Source organism: Cyprinus carpio, chromosome B19 (assembly GCF_018340385.1).
Source record: "Cyprinus carpio isolate SPL01 chromosome B19, ASM1834038v1, whole genome shotgun sequence".
Classification (NCBI taxonomy): Eukaryota; Metazoa; Chordata; class Actinopteri; order Cypriniformes; family Cyprinidae; genus Cyprinus; species Cyprinus carpio.
Genome location: NC_056615.1, coordinates 16,829,342 through 16,855,414, shown reverse-complemented (window position 1 = coordinate 16,855,414; position 26,073 = coordinate 16,829,342). Strand labels below are relative to the sequence as shown.

At 37.7% G+C, this 26,073-nt stretch overlaps 1 protein-coding gene across 1 annotated transcript in view; it reads left to right on the top strand.

Moving 5' to 3' along the window:
• Positions 1-26,073, top strand: part of LOC109109198 (exostosin-1b-like) — a 70,925-nt gene that overhangs the window by 29,550 nt on the left and 15,302 nt on the right. The window contains exons 4-8 of the mRNA XM_042745133.1: positions 16,925-17,018; positions 18,559-18,666; positions 20,382-20,501; positions 22,952-23,084; positions 25,123-25,241. Of these exons, the coding sequence (XP_042601067.1) occupies positions 16,925-17,018; positions 18,559-18,666; positions 20,382-20,501; positions 22,952-23,084; positions 25,123-25,241 (574 nt within the window). The remainder of the gene's footprint in view (positions 1-16,924; positions 17,019-18,558; positions 18,667-20,381; positions 20,502-22,951; positions 23,085-25,122; positions 25,242-26,073) is intronic.

Below are 26,073 nucleotides of genomic sequence, written 5' to 3'. Positions count from 1 at the left end.
TCTTATCTCGGTTAAACCCCAGACCACTGCGGCCAGTCGTGCCTGTCTAATGAGGATGTTTCCCTGTATCCCTGAGGCCTGTCTGTCCCTTTGTGAATTTGGTTAGATGGAAACATTCATAACAACCTTACAAACAACAGCTTTGGACCAAACTTTCCCAAGTAATTATTCGAGTCAACATTCAGTAATAAAGCACTAAGAAACAAATTAAGAGCAGTACGTGGTGTCATTATTTGAACAGTGCGACTTTGAATAAATTGAGAAATTACTCCCTTGAAATTTCCACTTATGCCTTTTTATGACATATCTGTTTTTCATTTGTGTTATGCTTTTTTAGGAGCTGGAATGCTTAGTCAAAATGAAAGCTAAATTGATTATGCATATTCCTGGTTTTATTATGCACAATTAATGTGCGACAGTTATTTCATATTGGTTGTTTATTCGAGATTTTTGATTTTAGGTATTATATATCCATATCGATTAAATATTTAATCATTAAATACATTAATAACACTGTTAAATGTGATCTTTTGTAAATCTCAACATGAATATATTTTCCTTTCTGTAGATTTTAGATTTTAATATTTTTTTTTTTTTTTTTTAGACAAAATGGTTTTGAATTTTAATATTGTTTATCACCCATTACATGAATATATTGTTATCGGACAGAATTGTGAGGTCTGTGTCTGGGGTGCTGCTGTATTCTTTTATATAAAACTGAATTTCATAAAATAAATCAAATAATTATTTTTTTTAAATGTGTATTTGCAATTGGGCCTTTAATTTTAATGCCATTAATGTTCTTTCTGTTTCTCTTCCTCCTCTGCATGTCCTTCTCCTTGTTGCGGTGCATCGACAAAGGTAAGCAAGTTTATCATCTATCCACCTGCTTGTTCATTTGCCTTTGTCTATGCATTCAGCTTTGGCAACATTCATGCATAGTTTCCTGTGATACAAACATACACAGTTCAATAGAGTTAGCTGAGTGAATTAAATGGGCTGAGGAGGAGGCGAGGTCGTGAGAACAGTCCGACAGCCTCTTCTGAACATGCCTCGACTATCAATGCGACCGCCACACACATGTAAACAAACCCACCAGCCCACTTCTGCCACAACACAATGTCATGCCTTTTAAGACTTACTTATTCACACCCCACACATAAAGACCACTTTTATCCCTCTCTCTTGGTGAAGTAGGAAGAGATGATGTTCTTCAAGATGAAAAGAGAAAGAGAAGAGTGAGTCACGTCTCAAATAAAACGTGGCCACTGTGTGAGTGACTCTATAATGGCTTCCCTGTTCACTGATAAACCATTTCTTGGGATGTTTAAAGCTTGACTGATAAATAATGCAGGCTATTATTAAAGCTTTTCTTTGTTTTTGCTCATTTTGCAGCAGGTTTAAACTGATCTCTTTGGAAAGCTCTTGTGGATTGAGATGAAAGATTCAGGCTTTTTTGATGTAGGGCGAAAATCCAAGGCACATGCAAATAAATACTGTATACTTTTCCAATTACTTAAAGATACAAATCACCCAAACATGTAAATTTGTTCATTTATTCACCATCATGCTGTTCTAAACCCATATGACTTTCTTTCTTCAGTAGAACACAAAATGCGATGATTTGAGTAATGTTCACCCTGCTCTTTTCCATACAATTTAAAAAGTGGATGGGGACCATTTCCATTTCAGACATAAATGGTCCATATGACACATTGACTAAATTCCATGTCTTCCTAAGCAGTTTGATAGCTTCATGTGAGAAATGCACTTTGTATTTTTGAAGTGGTAAATAAAATAAAAAAATTATTGGATTTTTGCAAAAGAAAAAAAAAAATACTATTTCAGTCTTTCTTTCTTCAAAATTTCATGTTTAATGTAAAGGTGACATCATGAAAATCTGACTTTTTCCATGTTTAAGTGCTATAATCGGGAGCATCTACCATCTCAGAAAATGTGAAAAAGAACAACCTAGTAATTTTTTTGGTAAGCCATTCTCTGCAAGCTTGTGAAAAAACAAGCCGCTCAGTTTTCACTCCCCCTGCGACGTAGAACTGGGATCTTATTATAATATTACCACCCCTTAATCTGCGAGTTTCCACCCACAGCGGTGGAACCAGTTCTAACGCATGGCGAAAGTTTGAGGAAAGCATGCTAACTGTTGACGAGCACAGAACACTATTTAGAGTCCCAGCCTCAGAGGAGACTAGAGCAGTGGATTTATTGATTTATTTACTGTATATTACTCTGCTGCCACATAGATCTAATATAAACATGCGATTTCTTTCCCAACTGTGTACTTTCACAGACATAACTGACTGTTTTTGTAACTCGTGTGTGTGTGTCATAACTTGTGTGTATTTGACAGTTTAAGTGAAATAAGACAGGAAAGAGAACCTAGTACTCACATGCCATGTGACTGCGTGTTCTTTGCACGTGCTTCGGATGTGTGAGCTTAAAATGTATATCAGAAGCTTAAACTAGTATGCATTATTTCAATATTTAATGCATTATTTCAGCACAATAGACATGATGATCCAAACCAAACAGATGTTTTTTTTAGCAGAGTATCTGAGGTACAAGCTGTAAAGCTTGTTTGTATTCTGGAAGAGGGAGCGGAGAGCAGCAGCTCATTTGCATTTAAAGAGACAAGCATGAAAACAGCGCTTTTCTACTAATTTTTTTGTGTTACACAGAACAAAGCCAGTCATGCAGGTTTTGAATTACGTGAGATTTTTAGGGTGAACAGTCCCTTTAAGACATGTGCAAGTACGTCGGCGGCAGGTGAATTTAATCATCTCCTGTGAACTGTGAAGTATTGAGTATGTCGAATAAGTGGGTTAATTATCATTCTCTCAGTGTGCATCCATTAAAGTAGTGCTTTCAGCTGTATGGTTGGACAAATGTCAAGATTTGGTGTCTGTGAGGTTCTCCCTCACTCTTTGCTCTATTTTTTCCCTTCCAAGGCTCATACTCTCTCTCTGCCTCTGAGCAAGAGACAGCGAAAGCAGGAGACAACGGATGTTTATTCCTTTCTGCTGTTATGTCTGCTGCTGTATGTAATGACAGGCTGTTTAGTGGCCGGCTGAAATAAGTGTTTCTATCTGTCTCGCTCTTCCGCCCATGGGACTTCTGTGGCTGTATCGCTCTCTCCCAGGTTTGCTAAACTGGTCACACAATTATAGTAAAGACACGTACTGTCATGGCAGCTCAAAACTCAAACGCATGTTTGGACACTGATGCAGTGATGGTCTCATAGCTTGAGGGCTTTCACACTACTGATTTTGGTGAGTCCATTTGCCATCAAAGTTTGGTCCTTGAATTGTTGTCAACAACGTGACTTACACATTCTGTCTTGCACGTGACTTAGTTCAAGTATACTTGCGGATTTTATTTTATCTGTATTTTATTTTTGCAGATGCCAATTGCAATGATTTTTTTTGGGCTAGAAAAGCGCTGATGAAGCCATGCTGATGAAGTGCAAAGTTGAGTTTTTGTATGAGATCATTTGAGCTCTGCACTATCACTCACTTTCTGTTCACCCTAATCCTTTAGTCTGAAACATCTTAATGTTGTCATAATGTGTCCTCATAGGCAATCTAAGTAGGAGTCGTAATCAAAGTTAATAGTAGAGCTAATTATCGGGAGAGTCAGCATAGGATGCTAGAGTACAGCCTGCTGATTTATGTATGTGTCTTTTTGTCTAAGCTCTGAGTCAGCATGGTTTTATTGTTTTAGTAGATAGAGATGAAAGCAAATAAAATGGTTTAAGAAGGTGAAAGTGCATCCATGTGTTCCGCAGATCGCCTAGGGTCCTGTTCCAGGCCCCTACACATGCAGGTACTTAAGTGTTCATTACTCATATGTTAGTGCATAGCTGAGAGAGAAAAGACTTTAGCTTCACAGCTGCTTTAAAAAAGCTTCCCTGCAGACCTGTTGGGCCTTGATTTGTTGTGGCAGGTCCGCGTCTGAGCACATCTCGGGTCCTGGCCTGACTTTACCTCCTTTAACTGTGGCCAAAAGTGCAAATGTAAAAAATAAAAAAAAACCCGCTCCTGAGTTGAAATTGATAATGGTTTGATTCGTTTAAAATGCAGGCAGAATTTTTATTTTTTATGCTTTAATCATGTGAAGTGGTGGGTGTGTAGACATGCTGAATGCCAGCCATGCTGTCACATGCACCCTCGCGGCCCTCTCCCCACCTGACTGCTCCCTCATTTTTTTTCCTCGGGAAGATTTATAGTGGCTGGGATGTTGGAGACAGGCCATTACCATGAGCTCTTAGAACTCATCATTCAAGCAAAGAGGCGAACGCAGAGCCCAATACCTGCCTTCCTGAGCATCTTAAGATCATGTCGCAGGGGAACTAACGCTGTTGTGGTGTTTATTTTGCACCATGTTTTCTGAGCACAAACGGCTCTTCAAGAATTTGAATAGCAGTGATTTATGCTCTTATTATGGAGAGTTTCTCTCTTTGAGGGCAGCTGATAGAGTGCTTAATGATGCATTTTTGTGTCTTCTAAATAGTGATGCACGATAAATAAATGTATTTATTTTTGACATGGATTTTCATTTAAATTATAAGTAATACTGATATTGAATATTTAATTTTAGACACTAATGTTGCCTGTTTTTATATTTGAATTACTTTTCCCATCTAACAGTCAGAGTTAATGTTTTAAAAAAGCTGTAATAATTTAATAACACTGCTAATATTATTTCTTATTAGGAAATCTTAAAAATGAATATCAACTTTTAATTCTGTAATATATGATGTGGTGCATAAATTGTATTTTGTTTAAAATTGACTAGTTTTTAGCATTCATTTATGCAAAATAATTTTTTCAGTGAACTTAATTTTTAATTTCTTTTTTTTAATTGAAAATTGATGTTGGTTAGAATTTTAATATGGGCACATCTCTACTTATAAACTGTTTATATTGCAGAAACCTTTTTGACACACTTATCAATCATTGAGATTTTAAATGTAAAATGAGCGTTTAAGATTCACCTGGGGAAGCTTAACTTGATGTGACAGGTTTGAGTCTTAATGGTCCAGGTTTTTAGTATCTTCTCTCTCTCTGCAAACATAGAGGCATAATTTGATGCTTTGCGGCTTGTCTGTATATGTATAGTAACTTGATCCAGGCGTCTCTCATGATGTCGGCAGAACAACAAGTCATCATCAACCTGTCAATGCACTGCCAAAAGAGTGGTGTCTCTCAGTGCCGTGTATAAATCAAGCTGTCCAGCACATTCCTTGCACAAGTAGTGCTTTTTTCCCTACCTCATTCTTCCTTCTGGATCTGGGAGTTCACTCAGTCCACTGGCTTCCCTCCCGATTGGATTTGTGCCTCTGCATTCATTTTCTGCTTCCATGTCATCATCAACTTCTGAGAGGAGAAAAGTGTAATGCTGCAAAATCCTGTCGCAAGAAGTCAGTCAGTTAACCACATCATCATCATCATCTGAACGTGTAATTGTCAACCAGCAGTTGAAATCAGGCTCTGCGAGTGGAGTCTTGCTCCATTTGATAAGATGATCCTGGAGTTCTTATGTGTTCTTTGTAGGGAATGGCACCCTCAGTCCTTGTTTTATTCCTCTAGTGCTTGTGAGCACTCTTCTTAAAACCACAATCAAAAATGGGATAGCCTGCGGTCTTGTGGACGGATATGCATGAGCGAAGGCTAAAGACCACAAGAGCATGTCAACTACATCATAGGGGTTTTCAAACTGGACCCCAGGGGTCACAAGCTAGGACTAGGAGGGTTCATTGATAACTCATAATTAAATAAAATAGTTTTTATTGATATCAAAGTTAATGTGTTAGCTTATTGTATATCTATAATTTTTATAGTTTTAAGTATTTTATATAAAAATGTTTATATATAAATATTTATATAAGCATATTTAAAGCAAATTTACAGAATTTGATTGATTCTATACAGATTTCTATGCACTAAAAATTAGAAACTATGAGATTATTTTATTCTATTGGCAGCCTTAGTTTTTTTTTATTTATTTTATTTTTATTTTTTTATAATCATCAAATCTGCATATAATTTTGTAAAAAAAAAAAAAAATGTTGGTGTGGTCACTGTTCTTTGTGAAACTGCTTTAAGATTTTAATTTATTTTGAAAAATGCTATGCAAGTCATTTTAATAATTTGCTTTAGTATAAAGCGTATAGCGTTTTTTTTAATATTAAGGAAACAACATTAGTTTTTCTAAAATTAATTAACATTAACACACATTATAAATGAATGTAGCTGCCCTTGTTTTAGAAAGGTGGGTCCATCATAAGGGGAACATTACATTTTTTTGGCTCCGTGGTGTCCAAAAGTTTGAGAACCCTTAACTTGGTGTACCAAAAATTCTTTCATTTCATCTGCCAGTTGTGCTGACGACCAACCCCTATCAAGTCCTCAGTCTCAGTGGTAGGTCTTAGTTGAAGGATTTCCATCAAACCAGTCACATTTAAAGAAAGCCCTGTCTTTTGAACAAGGCCTTCTTTTGACTCCCAGACCGAGAGCTGTCAGGTTGATTAAATATCACTACTGCGCATTCCCTGACCTCTGAAGCATCCACGCTCCACGGAGACTCAGTCCGGCTCTGTCAGATCTGCTGACATTCTATCTGCTTTGGCTGGAACTCTGTCTTTGCCCAATCGCAGCGGTGCTTTTTGTTTCTTTTCCAATCAACACGAGCGGTTCCATCGTTACAGGCCACCGATCAGGATAAAGCTATTGCGCACCCTGTTCCTCCGGCAGTGTGACATTTAGAAAGTCTGTTTGTGTTTATCTGTCACAATCTGCCCATTTCCACTGTCTGTCAGCTAAGGTTGGACGAATCTTCCTCCGCAGACTAATGCTGTGACATTTCTGAGAAGTTAAAGATTATCATGACCTGAATGTTGGAGATTTATATCCGAGCTCCTGACTAATGTCGTGCTAAAGAGCATCGCTAATTGCCTCTGCCTGGTTTCATTCTTGGCTGCTTTGAAGTTTCACTCATATTCTTGAAGGCACAAAGCACTTGCTTTATTATAACACAGTGACTTGAAGGTTGTTTACAGTTTAGCTCACTAATTAGCATATTAACTTTTCCCATTATCATTTTTCCTCTCACGCATAAGTTCTTATGTTTGTCGCAAGTTGTTTTGAATGACGTGTGTCTGAATCTCAGCTTGCATACATTGTATGAAAACTGCATACTGAATTGGCCATGGTAAAGTCCATTATTATTTTTTTTATATACGCTGCAAAACATTTAATTATATATATACAATTTATTAATAAATATCAGTACAGAGCTATATAAAAGTCATGTGCTGTTAATCAGAAAATAACAGTATTTGCTTGTATGGATGCATATTTTTGGATGCCATCTAGGAACCTTTCGCTATATAGGGTGGAATATATTAATATTTGATCTGCATCACAGTTGATTGACTTGTAAATGCAGAATCGGCCCTTCTGTTTCAAATACTGATGCTCAACTAAAACACATTTTGCAGATCAGTCAAAGCATAAAATGAATCACTTCCTTTGAGAACCTTTTCATCATTCTTTTGTATGCCTTAAGATCTAATGTCTGCCAGTGACATAGTCATTGTTTTGAGTGAAAATTTATTGTCTAAACTGAGAGAAATGACTCATGGAGATGTTGAATGAGCGTCTGGAAAGTCTCTATGTCTGACTCTAGTCATTGTTAGTCAACCACAGTGTTTGGAGAGGCTACAAAAACTAACCTTGACAGTTCAAATGGCAGATTAAATAAAAAGACATGTTTGAGATTTACCTTTTTACAGTTGTTCTCAAAGTTTTAAGGAATGTCACATGTTTTTTGTTTGTGCATAGAGTAGTTAAGGGCTAGTCTGTAATGTCTTTCACACTTATCGCACGTCACACTAATCAACGTCATAGTCAATTTACAGTACTCATCTGGCTCAGCTGTGTGATTATTCTATTGTAATTTCAACAATGGGTCACTTAACAAGGGAATGGGGCACATATTAAGGCAAAGCTAAGCTGCATTTCGCATATAGCTATCACAGGTAATTACCTCTCTTAAAATAGCTTTTTACACTATATGAAATCACATATGGCTCAGAAAATCCCTTTGAAGTGGTCAGGGTTGGATCAGTAGGATAACCCTGGTTTCGCTTCTGGAAGATTACCCAGAGTCCTCCCTGATTGCTAAATGACCGAACCGTGACACCGGAGGTGTCGACGAGAGTGGCACGGGTGACAAATGTGAGCTCAGCCGCACTCTTTCATGTCACCGCATCAGGAGACAGTGCTTTATTGTTGAGTGGATGGAGTTATCCCATGAGCTCTTTCTTAAGAATGACCGTTTTAGACATTGGCCATTATACAAACTCAATAAAAATGAGCTGTGCGATGCAAGCCGAATAAAGAGGTGAGTAATTCACTAACATCTACCGAAGCTGGCCTCTAGTTCAGCCGCTATTTGCTCTATTTGTCAACCACCTTAAGTAGTGTCAGCAAAGCAGTCCTTAGGGACGTTCACAGAGACGAAGCGAACCAAAGCTATTCGTTTTCAGCAGAGCCTGTATGACTGACTGACTCCTGAGAAACCCAAAAGAAGAGTGTAATTTTTGTCCATATAATGAAACCTGGATGTATAACATCATTGGACCTCATTGACTTTCACAGTATAGACGAAAACATTCTTCAAAAGAAAGTCCACAGAACAAAGTCGTGCAGATTTAAATGGGTGAGTAAATAACATCTCTAAGCCTTTCAGCAGCAGAATATGGCTTTTATCTTCCTTTTGTGCATTCAGCAGTTACGTGTTGAAGTTTCCAATTGCTAATTCAGCTTGTTATGTGTACAAATGGACAGATACCAAAAAAGAGTCCTTCAGATTAGCCATTTGACTGTAGAGTAGACCGTTCCTTCCGACTGGTATATTTTCCCTATTATAAAACGTCGAGTTTCATAAGCCGTCTTTCTAAGTATAAACCTCTGACCTTTCCAACATTCCCCAGATGCAGTAGAACATTAAATCGGATGACTTTATTGCATTGTTTCTTCTGCCGCTTCTCCTGACCTCGGGCAAAAAAAGAAACAAAAATCTTTGAAAACGGCAAAGTGCATACCAAATCCAGTCTATACAGCTTTTGTCCGTTGCAGCAGGAAAGCCTTTTATGTGTGAAAGGGGGTTCTCGGCAGCTGGATAGAGAAGTCACTTTGCTTTAGATTTGCACTTGCCTCCTATTATCAAACACTGGGATTCAGACAGCTTTCAGAAGCATCTCATCACCTGCCTTAGCACTTAAAGGTGTGGGAGTGGAGCTCTTTGAAGCCGCGGCCCAGATGTGCCATTTGGTGTGGCGTAAAGCCACACAGCTATTTGAAGTCTTCTGTTTGTATGCCAGCCATTTCCTAAATCCCACTCTCATAGTTGGAAACAAAGCTCTAAAAGGAGGCACAAGCCATCCAAATGAAGGATAGATGTTTGTTGTGCTGGGGGAAGGCAGAGTTGAGGGAATCTCGTGTTCTAATTAAATACGTTTAACCCAAGGTCATACGGTGCTGAGGGGGGGTGGGGGTTCGTAGGCTCATCTTAAATGTTTTATTGAGTTTCTTTGAACTGTTACAGCTTGGGGGTGAAGCAGAGCTGAAACAATGCACGTGTTGGCTTTTAAAGAGCTGCTGTGGAATACGAGAGCTTTGATTTGCTCTTCAAATAATTTGTCACATTCACTGACATATGGTCTTACATCATGGATTTGTGAAGTTTGCACTCTACTTCACGTGCAGTATGTTGTGTTTTATGCAGTAGCGAGGCCTCTAGGTGTTTGGCATCTCGCTGTCATGTTGACTGACACGTTCTCATGGGTTTAAATTAAAGGCCCGTTCACAACAAGTGTGATGTTACAAAGCAAAAATTCACATTAAAGTATTAAATGTTTCGTTTCAGAGTGAAATTTTGCGGTTTGGTTTCCTGGGCCATATAGAAGCGCATTGTGTTGCTTTAACAGCTTGTTGACTAGGCCTTTAAGACGCCGCTCCCATTTAATTGATAGGTTTAGTTCATGTTGATTTTCTTTTTACTGTTGCTAATAACTCACCAGGCAGAGGGGATGATTCATTTCCTGCCATCTAATTATTCTGGCCTCGCACTGGCCGAAAATAAAAGTGCCGTTTCATCTTATTGCAGTTTTATGGGTGTTTATTTATTTATTTGTTGATTGATTAATTTTCATATTGGTTGGGTGATGCTAATTATAATAAAAATAATAATTATTTATTATAAATTTATTTCTTTTTTTATTTGGTCACTTAAATTCAAAATGTTTTATAAATTATTATATAATATCAGGTAAGTGTTTGTTTTTTTCTTGTATAGAAATACTGAAAACAAAAGGGACAACATTATTTTCAAGGTTATTCCTAAAAAATAAGTCTTGCATATGTACAGAAACAGTTTCACATTATTTAACATTTGAGTTAAAAATAAAACTCGAAGCAGTAATGTATTATATTGGATGAGACAAGTTTGACCTACATAAAAAGAAAAAAAAACAATTTGAAGTTGGCACTGTTTGATAGCAAAACAACCTCAAAATGGTCCTGATTTGAGGATCTTTGATCAGATTATTTCATTTCGAGACTGTTTGAATGGCATTGGTTACCACTTAGAGGACTGATATGCTTCACTTAAACTCTCACTGCAAGGAACTGTATGCAAACTCAGCCAACAGAAATCTCGGTTATACACAGGTGTGTTTTTGTTTACAGAAGTGAAGCCGTTTTTTTTGTGCTGTCCCGACTGTGTGTGGGTTTGTGGTGTAATTGACATTGAGAGCTCTGAGAGCCTCTCTCCCTCCCTCTGTGTTGTGACTCTCACCTTTAAGTATTGCAGCATTTGAGGTGAAGGAGCGCCAATTCTTTTAGGCTGATGTCACAGCTTTTCTGCCAAAGAATTTGTCTGTTTGAGGTGATATTGGCTCCTATTTTGCACATAAAGAAATAGAGAAAGTCTGAAATACACAGAGTTAAATAATCGCTCTCAAAGAGAGAGTTTGCATGTCATCAGCCTGTGGTAGAATGAAGACATCAAAGAAAAAGCCTTTGACTGCATTTATTGCTATACAACTCTACAGTTTACAGTTTTATTGCTGTAGATTTCACCAGCTCTGTTGTTGTCCAAGATATACTGTATAGGCGTTTGTTTGTTTCCTCAACTTTTATTAATTTGTTTTGATATGCTTTCTACTCCTGCAAGTTACTTTAGCACACACTTTCCTCCATCTCATCTTTTATTTGATATTTATTCAGATCTAATATTGCTATACATTAATGTAATTACTTCTCTTTCGCCATCCAATTATTGTGTCTGTGTTTTGTTTTCCGTTTTAAAAAGAAATGTTATACTCTCATATTTTCACCAGAACAGGTTGTCAGGTGACCAGTCAGTCTTTTTTTATTTTTTATTTTTTTTATTTTATTATTTTTTTTTAATGATGCCCTATCTCACTTTCTTCATTTTTATACATTCGCTTCTCTAACTAAATATTTTCAGGAGTGGGGAAAGTGTTATTAGTCAGTTCCTCACTCACTTCTCTCAGTCTCAGACTGTTTATTCTGAACAGACTCTAATGAGTGCTTCAGTGGGCTTGCTGGGTTTCGCCTAATTGTGATCTAAAACTGCGAACCATTCTTCACCGGAGCAGATTTAATGGCACTTGATAGCAGCACTTCAAGCTCGGAGTGAGTCTGGAGATATCGGCAAGCTGCTTGAATGAAAAATTCAATCCTGCCGCTTGTCAACACATAGACCTGAAGATGCAGGTGCTCCGTGTTACTTGCTCTACTTCCTGTCCAGGTGGAAAAAGAGCAGCACCAGCCACGCTATTCTTTCTTGTTTCTTCAGTCCATCTTTTCTCTGCAGCGTCTCTCTCTCGTCATCTTTCTCCCTAGGATTCCTCTCTGCAAGTGTCTATCTGAGCAACCTGACACCAGCTGCAGCCTCCTCCCAAAAGAAGCCATTGCTTTGTTAGAGCTTCGTTATGGATAGTGCTTTCCGTCCACAATGTCCAAAAGCCACATTCTGACCTCTGGTGACAGAGTGGGCACCCCCCTCATTTTTTGTCAGTTCCCCCTCCAGCTATGTGTCATGACCCAGTTCTAGGAGACACACCTGTATCGTATAACACTGTCCTGCAAAGGAATTCTTTTGAACGTGCTAATAGTTCTTTATGAAACCTGTCAAGAACATGTCCCAGTCATGTTTTAGCCCAAAAGAAAATAGTTGAAAATAATGTGCTTAAAGAAAACAAAGTATATTTAAAATCTATCTATGTATCGTTATCATTAATGTAATGCAAAAAGATATTTAATACATAAAATATGTACAAATCTAATTGTCTATGTAATATATAGTCTTATAGATTTTTATTCAACAATATAATTTGAATAACTGTTGAAATGTGCTTAATTGTCCATTAAATGAATTTTACAATTTCACATATAAAAAGAAAAGGAAAAAATATTTGTATGTATGTGTGTGTGTATATATATGTGTGTGTATGTGTATGTCTGAAAAATCAGCTTTTATCCAAATATTTTTTCCTTTTCTTTTTTCCTTGTGCTATAATATTACCTGAATATGCTTTTATACCTGGATGCTCTTTTGATGATATATCATATAAGTCTAGCAAATAAAGATTCCATTGTCATGCAGTCGTAGCCAGGGTGTGGTGTGCAAATATGGAGTCTTTGGATTTGAAGGTTACAGACTGGTTTGGCTCTTTAGGGACAGTCTCTACAAGCAATTGAGAGACCCCATCTGCAGCTTTGATTGCGTGCCCTCCCTCTTTCCCTTTCTTTCTCTCCTTCTCTGTCTTAGTCACATATGGTGAGGAGATATTGCGGGTTTAGCCCTAAAATAGAATAAATTTAAATGTGTTTGCAAATAAATGAGAGAATTATGGCTTTTTGTTCACCTTTAGGGGGAAAGGCTACAGTAGATGGTCTATTAGTAAAATGAACCCATATTGCCATGGAAAAAAAATAAGTCCATTAATAATAAGAACAAAAAGCCATCAATCCCAAGCAACAAGATCAAACAGAACCAGTGAATTCTTGTAGTTCAGAATGTCAGATAATAGTTAGTGGGATCATTTTTCTGTACTTATCTGACAGGCTTGTTCTTCTTGGTATTTGGATAAAGATAATGTAATTTAGCAGTTTGTGTGGCTGAAAGATGGCAAATTCAAGTAGTTTTCGTAAGTTGTCTGAATCTATAAAAGTTAGAAGTGCTGCTTTTTAACTCCAGCATAAAAGGCTCCTTTGATTTCTAAAGTTTGTCGATATAACCCCTTCACAAGTTCTGATAGGATGCTGTTTTCCCCCGTTCCGGGAATACACAGATTCAGACCAGTACAAAGGGCTGTCACAGTACAACTTCAGCCCACTTAGCTGTTTAGCGCTCTGACATCTCAGGAATATTTTAACCACTAGAGTCTGTGATCTATGAAAGAAGCGACTATTCCATCTGTAAATGCTTCTCACGCAGGACTGGAGCGAGACCGCAGAGCAGGCTTGTGCTGACATGTCCCGAATCAGACTCGTGCACAGTCACGTCATCGCAGTCCTGCCAACCATCTGGATATAAACTGGTGCTTTGAGACACATCTGGTCATCAACATGCCACGCTCTGAATTGCACTTCCAACTATTCCGACCCCACAGCCAGTCAGGGCTGAATTATTCCAGACAGCCAGTATTTCACAAAGCGTGTCCCTGTATGCTGACAGGCCGGCCAATCAAGACACGTTTCTGTCCTCGTGCCCCGACAGGATAACTGGTCTATATGGAGAGTGTCCCTGTATTCTGACAGGCCAATCAAACAGGACAAAGTGTGTCCGTGTGTGACAACAGCATAGCTAAATTTCACCAAATAACTTCATGTTTTTATGTGATCTTTCTTTCATTTCACGTCCAAAGTCCCCCTCCCCCCCCTTTTTATTTTTTTGGCAATAGGCTCAGTCTGTTTTGCTTAGTAGAGGGGGAGACAAATTGAAAAGATTTTCATGATAAATTACGGTGCCAGTATAAGATGATCTTGTCACACATCTGTAATACCAAAGCTGATCTTTTTGACAAGGAAATGCACTTAATGGCAGGACTGTCACTTAAATTCACTGGACCAGGGACTAAATAATTATGTAAGATAAGTGATCACATTGCATACCATGTTGTGTATGGATGGATAGGCAGACGGATGAAGAGATAGAAGAATGGATATATATATATATATAGATTTACAGATACACTTACTTTTGCCCATAATTGGCCCCGATTTGATTCCCGTGGTGTAACTGGGGCACATGACCTTATAAGATTATATGACGGGGGTGTTTGCTGAAATGCCTCTAGGTTATCTCATGTTGTGGATGATAATTGAAACTAGCATAAGCCCTCTAATGAGCACTAATTGCTCTAATGAATTAGTTACAGTGAGAGTTCTGGAGAGAGGACAGTGCGGACACTTCATAGGGCCGCACACATGTACACACACTCATACCCGCAGCATCATCTGTGTGGCCTGCTGGTAACTGGCATGTGGGTATGTGAAATGACAGAAGGCTGTGTGTTACTTAATGCCAGTTTCATAACAATGAATATAATAACTGTAACTAATTGTTGATGTTTTCTCATTAAACTGTAGTTTGTGTTTTTGGCGTATGAATTTCTGGAGATCAGATTCAAGCTGCGGTTTTAGCTGTCTGTATAAATATAACCTCTTTTTGCTTGCTTGAGGTTTTGCTATGCATAGCAGAAATATGTTTAATTCATTTTATGTATTGGTTGTTTTGAACTGCTGTTTGCAGTGAATTGGTTCAGAAAACCGGGTTGAGGGATTTGTGCACATCATCACTTAAAAAAAAAAAAAAAAACGTTCAAAGAAGCCTTGATTTCACTTGCAATTTCAATACAATTTAAACTCTCGGTGAGTTCTGGCAATATAAATTTAAGCAATTGCAATGATTTTAATGCACTTTCTATATAGCTTTAAAGCTTTATTCTAACGAATGTTCCAGCAAGCCATTTCTGCATTTATTTGAAGTAGAAATCTTTCGTAACATTTTAAATGCATTTACCATCTCTCTTGATAAATTTAATGCATTATCTCTGAATAAAAGTATTAATTTCTTTCTACCGCTACTATCTAATTGTACTACTGAGACTACCTAATATTTTATGAGTTACCAATTTTTATGCAAATATGGTCATATCACACGTGTTTATCTATTTTGCACTTTAGTTAGTATTTGTGGGTTGTGGGTTTTTCTCCTGAGACTGATGTCTGGGAAGTGGAAGTCTGTGCCTTAGGCCGATTGTTCTGCATCAGAAACGACAGCCATTTTGGCTCCTTTCCCAGCGAAGCTTTCATTCAGATGTGCGGGGGGTGGGGTAGTTTGAGAGAGAAAGTTTTAGAAAGTGGTGGAAAGCAAGAGAAATTAAACACTGGAGATTTTTAAAACATTACCTCATTGTGCAAGGCCCCCCCCATCAGCCATGTGTAGAACGCATATAATTAACACACTCCGAATGGAAGCATTTAGCCGGAGTTGCTATGGAGACGGAGCATAAAGCTGCGCTTAGGGCTGTGTTTGGGCAGGGTAGTATAATTGTACCCAACCTGTGAAATAAACACAATCACAGAGGGTGATCCTCATTTTTAGACCCTGATATTGATTCACTCGCCAGCAGTTTTCTCATAATACTTTAACACTGTTCTTTACTCTATTGCATTTCATCTCTCATAGATGCTCATTGCCATGGATTCACTTCACACAAACACACACCATTACACCCTCTCATCTCCGCTGTGCTGTTTTAAGTGGTCTGAGCTTCCCAAGGTCAAAAGATGCTCAGTGCTCAGGAGCTGCTTTGAAATAACATGGCAATACACACAATGTGTACCAAAAAAAAGTACTGTGGTGGAACCATTGTACAGTTATGAATTATTAGGTGGTAATCACCACAATAAATTACATTTGAAAATGTATTAAATTGTAATGTTTCCACAGTATTACGGAAAAAATGAAAGTGTTTTTACTTTGGGCAAGGAAGCCTGGTGACAGACTGTATAGAAAAGCATCATTTCTGTCCTGGGCTCACACAGTGAGGCATGGAGGGATCCTCAGTGTTTGCCGACTGTCTGATATTGCTCCTCAGGTAGCTAATCTACGTGAAATGGCACCACAGAGACCAGCGCTCGCCCTCCAGCATCATTCATATTCTATCACATTAACGCGGGATCAGTCCCATATCCAGACAGCTGGGACGCATGCGTGTGTGCTCACAGGCGTGCCTTGTTTGTTCACTTTGCGACAGAATGGCCTCTGTGCCTCGGTTTCGTTCTTTAGGGGTGTGTGTGAGTGTAGCAGTTTCAGGCAGTGTTCAAAGTCAGCATCTACCGATGAGCTGAGGAGGCAAACGGCACAGCTGCTCTGGAGTCAGCAGGATCATCACAAGGCAGATAATGGCAGCACAACCTTCACCTTACATGCTCACCAGTAAATGATGAATGATTTTCTGCCTGATAAATAACTGCCTGCTCCTTTAACCTCCAGACCTCTTTGACGCTGTATTTTTTTGCGTGCGCGCATGAGAGGACAGGAAGCCATCTGTGTCAGTGTGGCCGCCCTGAGCTCAGAGCGCAGGGGCAGAGAGATGACTGTATCTTTGATATGGGAAAAACATGGCTGTGTCTTCTCAAGCAGCTGAATGTGTGCATGCTGTTTGTTTCTGCTCGTCATGGATGTGCCTGTGTGAAACGGGCAGGTGTGGAGGACGGAAGGTGGGAGGGAGACTGATGGAGAAATGACACTTAAATTCAAAGAAAGGCATTTGTGTCATTCGTTTGTGTGTGTTTTTGTGCAGGTATGACTATCGTGAAATGCTGCACAATTCCACCTTCTGTTTGGTTCCGCGAGGACGACGACTGGGATCCTTTCGCTTCCTGGAGGCTCTGCAGGTGAGCACACATCTGTCATTCAGTCTGCACCTTTTTCTGTTTTTTTTTTCTACTACTATCCTATTTTTCTTTTAATTTCATTTAGTTTCTATTTCATTTCCTTTTCATTTTTTATATTTTTCCTGTTGCCCCCCACTTCCTTCCTTCCAGACTTTTTCATTCCAAACTTCCATTTATCCTTCCTTCTTCCTTCTCAAAATCCTTCCAAGTTCATTTTTTTCTATATTTCCCTCCTTTCTTCCTTTCATTCTCTGATCCTTTCTTATACACTTACTTCCCTCTGCATTCACATCCTTCCACCCTTCATTCCTTGAGCACATCCTTCCTTCCTCACTTCCTTGTTTACTTCCTTTCCTTTTAAACCTCTTTTATAGCTTCTTTCCACACTTTCTTCCGTCTGTAGTCACATACTACTTTTATTGTTGTTTTCTTCTGGCCTTCCGTGTTCACTTCCCTCATTTCATCCTTCCTTTCAAGTTAATTCTTTCTTCCTTGCTTCCCAGTGCACTTCCTTTTATTTTTTCTTTTATTTATCCTTTCTTGCACACTTAAATTCTTTTGCACTTCCTTCCTTCAGTTCCTGTCCTTTCTTGTTGCGTTCCCTAAATTCCTCAGTTCCTTTTGTACTTTCCTTCCTTCTGCACTTCTTTAATTCCTTCCTTATACATGTTTTTCATTCCTTCCTTCCACACTTTTACTTTCTTCCTTCCACACTTATTTCCTTTATTGTGCAGTCCTTCAATGTCACTAATTATAACTGCATACTAACTCTGCCCCTTTCTGTCACCTTTTGGATGTTAATTAAAACATTAGTTGGCCCGTTTATGAACCTTTCTTTTTTTTAACGAACAATTATCGCCCCCACTAGTTGCTTTGAAGAGATTTTATCATAAGGATGTTTTAGAAATGTGGCCCTCAAAAGCATTGTGAAACAATTCTGCGCACGCACATACTTTTTTGTTATTTGTTATATAATGCAGCAGCAGCACTTCACTTCTGGAGCACAGACCCTCTTCCCCTGAGTGTGTGTGTGTGACCACTAGAGCTAAAGCCCTGCGGCACTCAGTGCTCAGCTGACACCTTTATGACCTCTTTTGAGTGGCAGGCCCTCGTTACGTCAAACAGCCATCAGACACAACAGCTGCTCATCCCTCTATTTCTACACATCTCCCGCACTTCAAAGGAAATTCACTTTTCTCTCCCCAACCCCTCTTCCCTGTTTTAGATTTTTTTTCCCCCCAACCTACATTTTTTTCTCTCTCCCTCTCTGTATTTACTGTCATGACGAGTAACTGTATAAGTGAAGTGGAGACTGTAGGCGTCTGTACGCTGGACTCTTCGAGTCAGTATCAGTAACAAGGCTAATGGCTTTTCTGGCATTCAGTACGAGCAATCTAATATGCGTCCCATTGTGTTTGTTCTGTTTCTTACTTGTCCATGAGTTTTCTCTCTTTGTGCTGTTCTGTAATCAAAACACCGCACATATGACTCACGCTGTGGCCCCATCACTCTGTCTGTGTGTGTGTTTGTGTGTTTGTAGGCGGCCTGTGTGCCGGTCATGCTGAGTAACGGTTGGGAACTCCCCTTCTCGGAGGTCATCGACTGGAACACGGCTGCTGTGATCGGGGACGAGAGGCTCCTACTGCAGGTCTGAAATCTAATGTTTTTATTGCATCCTTTCCAGAATCTCTTTTGTGTTCTGCCCAAATACTTTAATAGTCGTGTCAGACATTGGGGCTGAAGTCAGCTTGGTTAGAGCTTTGACCACCTCGGCCAGTTAAGCTGGTTTATTATATTCAAAAACACCTAAAATGATTCCCATCCAGACATGCATGTATTCCACGGAGGTTCCAGGGTTTCCTTTGTTAAAGAGAAATTCTGTGATCGTTGATTCATCCTCATGTCATTCCAAAGCAGTATGACATAGTTTCTTCTGTAATACTAAAAATTTTTATCTTATTTTGTCAATAAGATGGAAATCAAAGGCTGCAGACTGGTTGCCAACACTCTTCAAAATATCTTCATGAAGAATGTCATACAGGTTTAGAAGAACATGAGGTTAAATGATGACACAGTTTTCAGTGGTGGGTGAACTATCTCTTGTACAATGGAAATCCTGGAGCTTCACAGGAATTGTGACTAAACTATTATAATATTATGGCTGTCAAAAGATTAAACTATTCACAATTAATCCTGTGATCCTGTGAAAAATGATTTTGGTTAGCTCAGAGGGAATATATCAAAAATTACTTATTAAGCTTTGATGATAATTACATACAAAAACTGCAAATTACATTTGTTAAACCTCCCATCTGGACTCACTTATAAATAGGGATGTAACGATTAACCACGAACCGGTTGAAAATCAATTCAAATATGTGACGATTCAAATTTTTGAAATTAAAAACTGCTCATGTTGCATGTATGCAGCATCTTTGTTTGGATCATGATTAAAATGCAGTGGTTGCCTCTAATTTTAAATGGAAAGAGCACAGACAAATCCTTTTTTTTGTTTATATGAAGAGATTAATTTTATTTGTGTTATTTATTTGATTTGGGGCTTGTTTTAAAATTTCAATTTAGTTTTATTTAAATTTACATTCTGTTTAAATTGTCATTTAGCAGACACTTTTATCCAAAGCGACTTACAAATGAGGACAATAGAAGCAATCAAAACCAACAAAAGAGCAATGATATGCAAATGCTATATTAGTACATTATTATAATTATATTTTAATTTCACAAAGAAATGAACAGCATTTTGTCCAAGCAATAATAAAAGGACACATTTAATTCAGAATTTGTCTTAAATATCATTTTGTTTAAAAAAATAAAACAAATCGTGAATTGAATCAAATTGTGAAATCAAAATCGTGAATCGAATCATGAGTTGAGTGAACCGTTACATCCCTACTTATAAATAAATTTTCCATTTAAGGTTTTTCTTAGAGAAAGTTTCTCTATGATTGTTCCCTAAAACATCTAAATATGATTCGAAAGTTGAAAGAAAAATAGTGTTTGACATGTGATTTTTGGTCTTGGATCAACATTCCTGTCAAACGAAGGATGTTGATCCAGGATGTCCTACTTGGCTGAAACACATGGTTTGCGCTAAAACACAGCTTGGACTGGTTTGACCGTCTTAGTCTGATATGTTCCAGTTTTTCCATAAGGACTATAATGCAGATTATTCAGGTTTTACAGATTTGATTTGTTTAACCAAGCAGTACGAGATGCCATACACCTCATACATCCCATATCGCTCTGTTTTCCCTTGTTTTCATTAGTTCTGTTCATACATAACCTCTGTAGCAGCAGGACACTGATTTATCTCACACTCTCTCTTGCTCTCTCCCCGTGCAGATCCCGTCCACGGTGCGCTCCATTCATCAGGATAAGATTCTGGCTCTGCGACAGCAAACACAGTTCTTGTGGGAGGCCTACTTCTCGTCCATGGAGAAGATTGTGCTCACCACTCTAGAAGTAAGCGATGACTGTTCAGTCACGCCGTCTCACACACACACACATACACACGCTCTCATTCCACAGCTGTGACACTCACAAAAGCCGCTTCAGACACACAGCCCTGGTTCAAATATTTTGTCAGAAAGTGTCGAATTATGATGATTTATTAGGGGTTGTGCTAAGTGCGTACACATTCTCATGCCTTGTTTAATTTTGTATGTCCCCTTTATCAGTGTCTTGCAAATGATGCGTGACCTTGGTTCATTGACCTCTCTGTAGAGTTATTAGCTTGACTGGCATTTGGCTAGACACAGAGCTCTGATATAGCAGCCCTAAAAGTATTTGGATGCTTTTGTGCTTTTCACTGAAACGTCTGTTTATTTGGCACTGTTATATATGAAATATATATTTAGTCAAAAGCTTTGTTAGTTTAACTGTTCTGCATGCTTCTTAGATCAACATGCCACTGCGATCCATGTTTAGAAACTGACAGTGTCATACAATGCATAAGCATCTACAATCAACAAATCACAGCAATTAACCCCAGAAGACTATGCGTTAGAGACAGAGCTGTCAGAGCCCCCCAGCCTCCCACGCCGTGGGTGCAGCGTCATTGCAATTACAGCTAGCATCCCAAGAGTTGCTTTCATCCACTGCCCTCCATTTGGAAGATTGCGGCCATCCTGTTGCGAGATTGAGTCGTCAATCACATGTCTTCAGTCACTAAAAGGGAGGACTTTTAGCTGAGCAAGAGGAACGGCCTTTCATCAGCCGCTCGGATTGGGTTTTTAAGATGACAGGTGGGGTTCTGCAAGGTTGAAAGACCACGGCTTAATATCAACGCTCGTGTCAAATGGTTATTGACTGCTCCAGGGGACGGCAAGAAGAAAACACAGGGGAAACACTCAAACTTGTGCTTTATCTTAGTCACCTCAGATGACATTTTGTCATATTATAATATAATATAATTTAATACAATGTAATACAATATAATAATGTTCAAAATTTGAGGAGTGTATGATTTTTTTACATTTTTTTTATTTAAAGGCTGCATTTGTTTGATAAAATACATTTAAAGCAGCAATATTGTGGAATATTAAAATTTAAAATAACTATTTTTATTGGAATATATTTTAAAATGTAATGTGTTTTTGTGATGCAAAGATGAATTTTTCAGCAGTCATTACTCTCTTCATGACTTAGTCTTCAGTGTCACATGATCCTTCAGAAGTCATTCTAAAATGCTGATTTGCTGCTCAAGAACCTTTTTTTATGATCAGTGTCTAAAACAGTTTAATATTTTTTGTGAAAAGAAATCAGGTTCTTTTGATAAATACATTAGTTCAAAAGAGCAGTATTTATTAGAAACATACATTACATTTTTACTGTCACTTTTGTTAATTTTAATGCATCCTTGCTGGATAAAACTATTAATTTCTTAATAATAAATGACCACAAACTTTTGAACAGTAATGTTTATTACATTATATTATGCCATTTTAATGAAAGTATAATTCTTAAATGCACCACGACAAAATATTGACAATTAAAAGCATTTTTTTAAACACTAACATAAAACTAAAAATAACACTGGGTATTTTTCTGATTCTGTTTGGTACTTCTAAATTACACACTTCACCTTGAATGCCTCGTTTCTTTACCATATTAATTGAACGCTTCGATTTGTTGCCCAGATTCCTCTTTGTGTAATCATTCTGAATCGACGTGCATGATTAGTCCTAATTACCATTATTTATGCAGAACGAGTTTATCTTCCCCATCACCTTCCCATACACCTGAACTAATTATGCAGCCGTGATTGTGTCTACAGAAAATGTCTGTGTTTGTATTTGAAAGTTATATTTGTGTGCGGTGAAGGTTGTCCGTGGAATCTCACCATCCTTCAACAGATGCTGCTCAGTAAATTCTACAAGACTTTTGTCATTCGTACTACAAAAAAAGCCTCCAGGCTAGTATTAAGAAGCTGCAATGAAGACACAATCTCAGAGACATCCAGCTTGTGTGGAGACCCATTCCAGTTGCCAACGATTAGGCTGTCACTAAGCCAAGCCGCTTTCACACCAAGGGGCACAATATAAACCAAAAACGATGACGACGACGGCAACAACAAAAAAGCCTATCAGTCTTTGTCTCTTTTTACAGCAGCCATTCATCGCTGAGAGCCTCACTCAAGGCCAGGGAAGCAATTGCTCCTCTTAACGCTGGAGCAGCTGATTGGCACGAAGAGAGTGGTGAAATCGCTGGAGCATTTGATCGTTTGTCTCATAGTTTATAGACCCAGAGCTGCACCTCAGCTTGAAGTTTCAATTTGAAACATTAATTTACCCTTTCGCAAAGACTTCTCCAAATGACAACTTCACAGCTCTCATGGGCGAGGAATTTAGCTGGAATTGTTTACACGGGCTGTAATGCCGGCTGTTTATTTGTTTGTTTGCTTGTTTGTGTAGATCATACAGGACCGAGTGCTTCAGCAGACCTCCAGGAGCAATCTGATGTGGAACAGTCATCCCGGTGGACTTTTTACACTGCCCCAGTATTCATCCTACCTGGGCGACTTCCCTTTCTTCTACGCCAAACTTGGTAATTGACAATCATCTTCTTTATTGCACACACAGTTTTTCCAGAGTTAAAGACAAAAGCTGTTTCTAAAATTGCGCTTCTTTTCCCTATAGTGCACTATTAGGAGGTTTGCCATTTTTGTAGTGTTGTCCGAATTCCAAGTGAACAGTGATGTAGAGATTTCTTTTATACCTATATAAAATATGTGAATTAATATTTTATAATCTAATGGGGAAAATGTTGAGCATAGAGGAATAAGAGTTTGTCACTTCCTTCATTCCATCAGTTTTTATTATGTGCTGCTAATAGTCTTAAATGGTCATAAATTAATGAAAAAAGTTCAAATGTAACGTTTTATTCATATTGCCATTAATTCTATTAAAAATGTCAACTCAAAAAAAGAAAAAAAAAATCTAGTGTATAATGTAAATGTGCAAAATGAGTCAGAATGCGCATGGGCTAATTTTAAGCTACAGACAAAAGCGTGAAAAAATTTCAGGTTTTCACGAAAATGAGTTCATTAAGCCCCCGTCTAGCAATCACAATGCTCCAAATAGTAATTAAACATTTCTTAGATGAGTTCTCGCGTTTCTGCTGACTAAAATTTGAATCATGCACATAAAGTTGCTTCCTCCAGTACGCGATCCTGATACACATACTAACTGTAAATAGCAATTAGGTGGTATTTACCCAGAGTGAAAATTGCATATTTTCTTAGCGATAGATGCTATTCAAACTAAGTGCATTAAAGTAAGGTACATATAAAATATAGGAACAGTATTTCTTCTGATTTGGCTCACTAGTTTCTGTTGATTTAAATTTATTCTGTATGTAATGTTTAGTGAGTGATTTTGGACACAGCAAGAGTCTTTCTTTTATATTGTGACACACTTTTCTCCTAAACTTTCAGAAACTAGTCCTGCATGACGTTTTGAGGTTATGATCAAATGTTTCTGGAATTAATGAGCTTTCTAAGACATGACAGACAGGCATTATGGGAGTTTCGGATCGTCTTTCATCTTTTACAGACATGGGTCGTCTTGTCATAGCCAAATTTGTGACTAGCCTCATTCAAAACCCAAGTTGCGTTGTCTCTGGTTCTCTCCTTTGTCATCATCTGATTTATTTTTTTAAACACCCTCTCCTGCCATCTCTTAATTGCAGAAGTGTCTTGATATCTACAAATTTACCATGTAGCTAAGTGACAACCATTGTACAACCTGATAGATTATTGACCAGCCCTGTGTAATTGGATCTCAAAATCCATATTCACAATCTGAAGTCGTGCATCGCCACAGTTGCTAATGCAGCCCACACATGCCTCTATCTTAATCTGCACTGCTTGTCAGGCCAATCAATATGAAACTGTTGATTGAGCACCTCTTGTAAGTGGGAAAATATAAGTGTAAAAAAAAAAAAAACAACAAGAATTGTCTGCTTGTATCTGTGCAAGAATTATCATATTGGTTTGTCACCGCTGCACCAATTAAACGTGGTGAGTTATTTCGAGATGAGGGAAACACTCCAACTGTCTGTTTTATTATCTCATGGGCAAAGTGGACAATGGATGAAAAAAGTGCTGCATCTATAGAGAGATGTGCATGATATAATTTGCCATTATCATTGATTGTAATTAAACATGTAGTCTATTTAATAACTCTAAAACATGGATTATTTATCTCATTAAATCCCACTTAAGCCATACCACTAAATCATATTGCTTGAAGTGTTTTATAGATATATTTGGCATATTATCAAACTCGCAGGAGTTCTGCACGGAGCTCTTCAGAAAGCCTCACAGAATATGAGTTTGAAATTCTGTCATTCATTAAGCTGTATGCATCATTCACCTCTTGTGTTTGTTAAATATTTTATTATTTTATTAGATACATTTTACTATGTTTAAATCAATTCAATAGAATTCCATAGATTTCCTTTCCTTTTAGATATCAGTGAACAGGTGCAGCATAGCTCTGGTATATCATTTTTGTCTGATTATGCTTCCTTTTGTCTGATTATGGTTCTTTCAAATTAATTATCTTGTTTTTGTCTTTTTTAGGGATCAAACCAAATCCCAAGTTCACTGCTGTTATCCATGCAGTCACACCCCTGGTTTCTCAGTCTCAGCCTATTCTCAAGCTCCTCGTCTCAGTGGCAAAGTCACAGTACTGTGCTCAGGTAAGATCCACTGCTTTTGATGACTGATTAATTCATTAAAACAATGGCAAATTACTGCATATATAAGTATTTGCTGAAGAAAAGTCCCAAATAAGATGATTCAGAGATAAACCTGGCTTTAGTGCTTTTAATTCATTTAATAATTCAATATATTTAAATATTTATTACTTTTTTAAATCATTTGCATTAAGTTAGTGGTTCCCAACCAGTGGGTCTCAGCAAACTTCCATGGGCTCTGCAAAATGACTTAAAAGTATTTAAATTAATCAATTATTAATATATAATAAAAGTCAAAGTCTAATCTAATTTGAAATGCTAAAAACACATCAAATCAATAACAGTTGTTCTTATGGAAGAACATACAGTTCTTGAAATCACAAAATTGAATCATGGTTAATCAGTTTAATATGTCAGTAAGTTTAAAGTTTGAAAACAAGCAGACCACAATTACCGCAGAAATATCAGTATAGAATATATGCGCCCATACAGATAATGAATATTATGATGGACAAAAGGGGGATTTGAGTCAAAAAGACTGATGACCACTGCTCTAAATTAACATTAAACTGACAGCCCTGATATAAATCCTATAACGATAAAAAAAAATGCTAAATTAAATTAATACATTATTATTTAAATCATAATAAATTAATCAATTATTATTATTTAAATTAATAAAATTGATATATAATAAAGTAGTCAAACTCTATTCTAAATTGAAATGGTATAAACACATAAAATCAATAATGGAAGAACATGCAGTTCTTAATCACAAGATAAATCATGGTTATCAGTTTAATATATCAATCATTTCAGTTTCTGTTAATGTAAA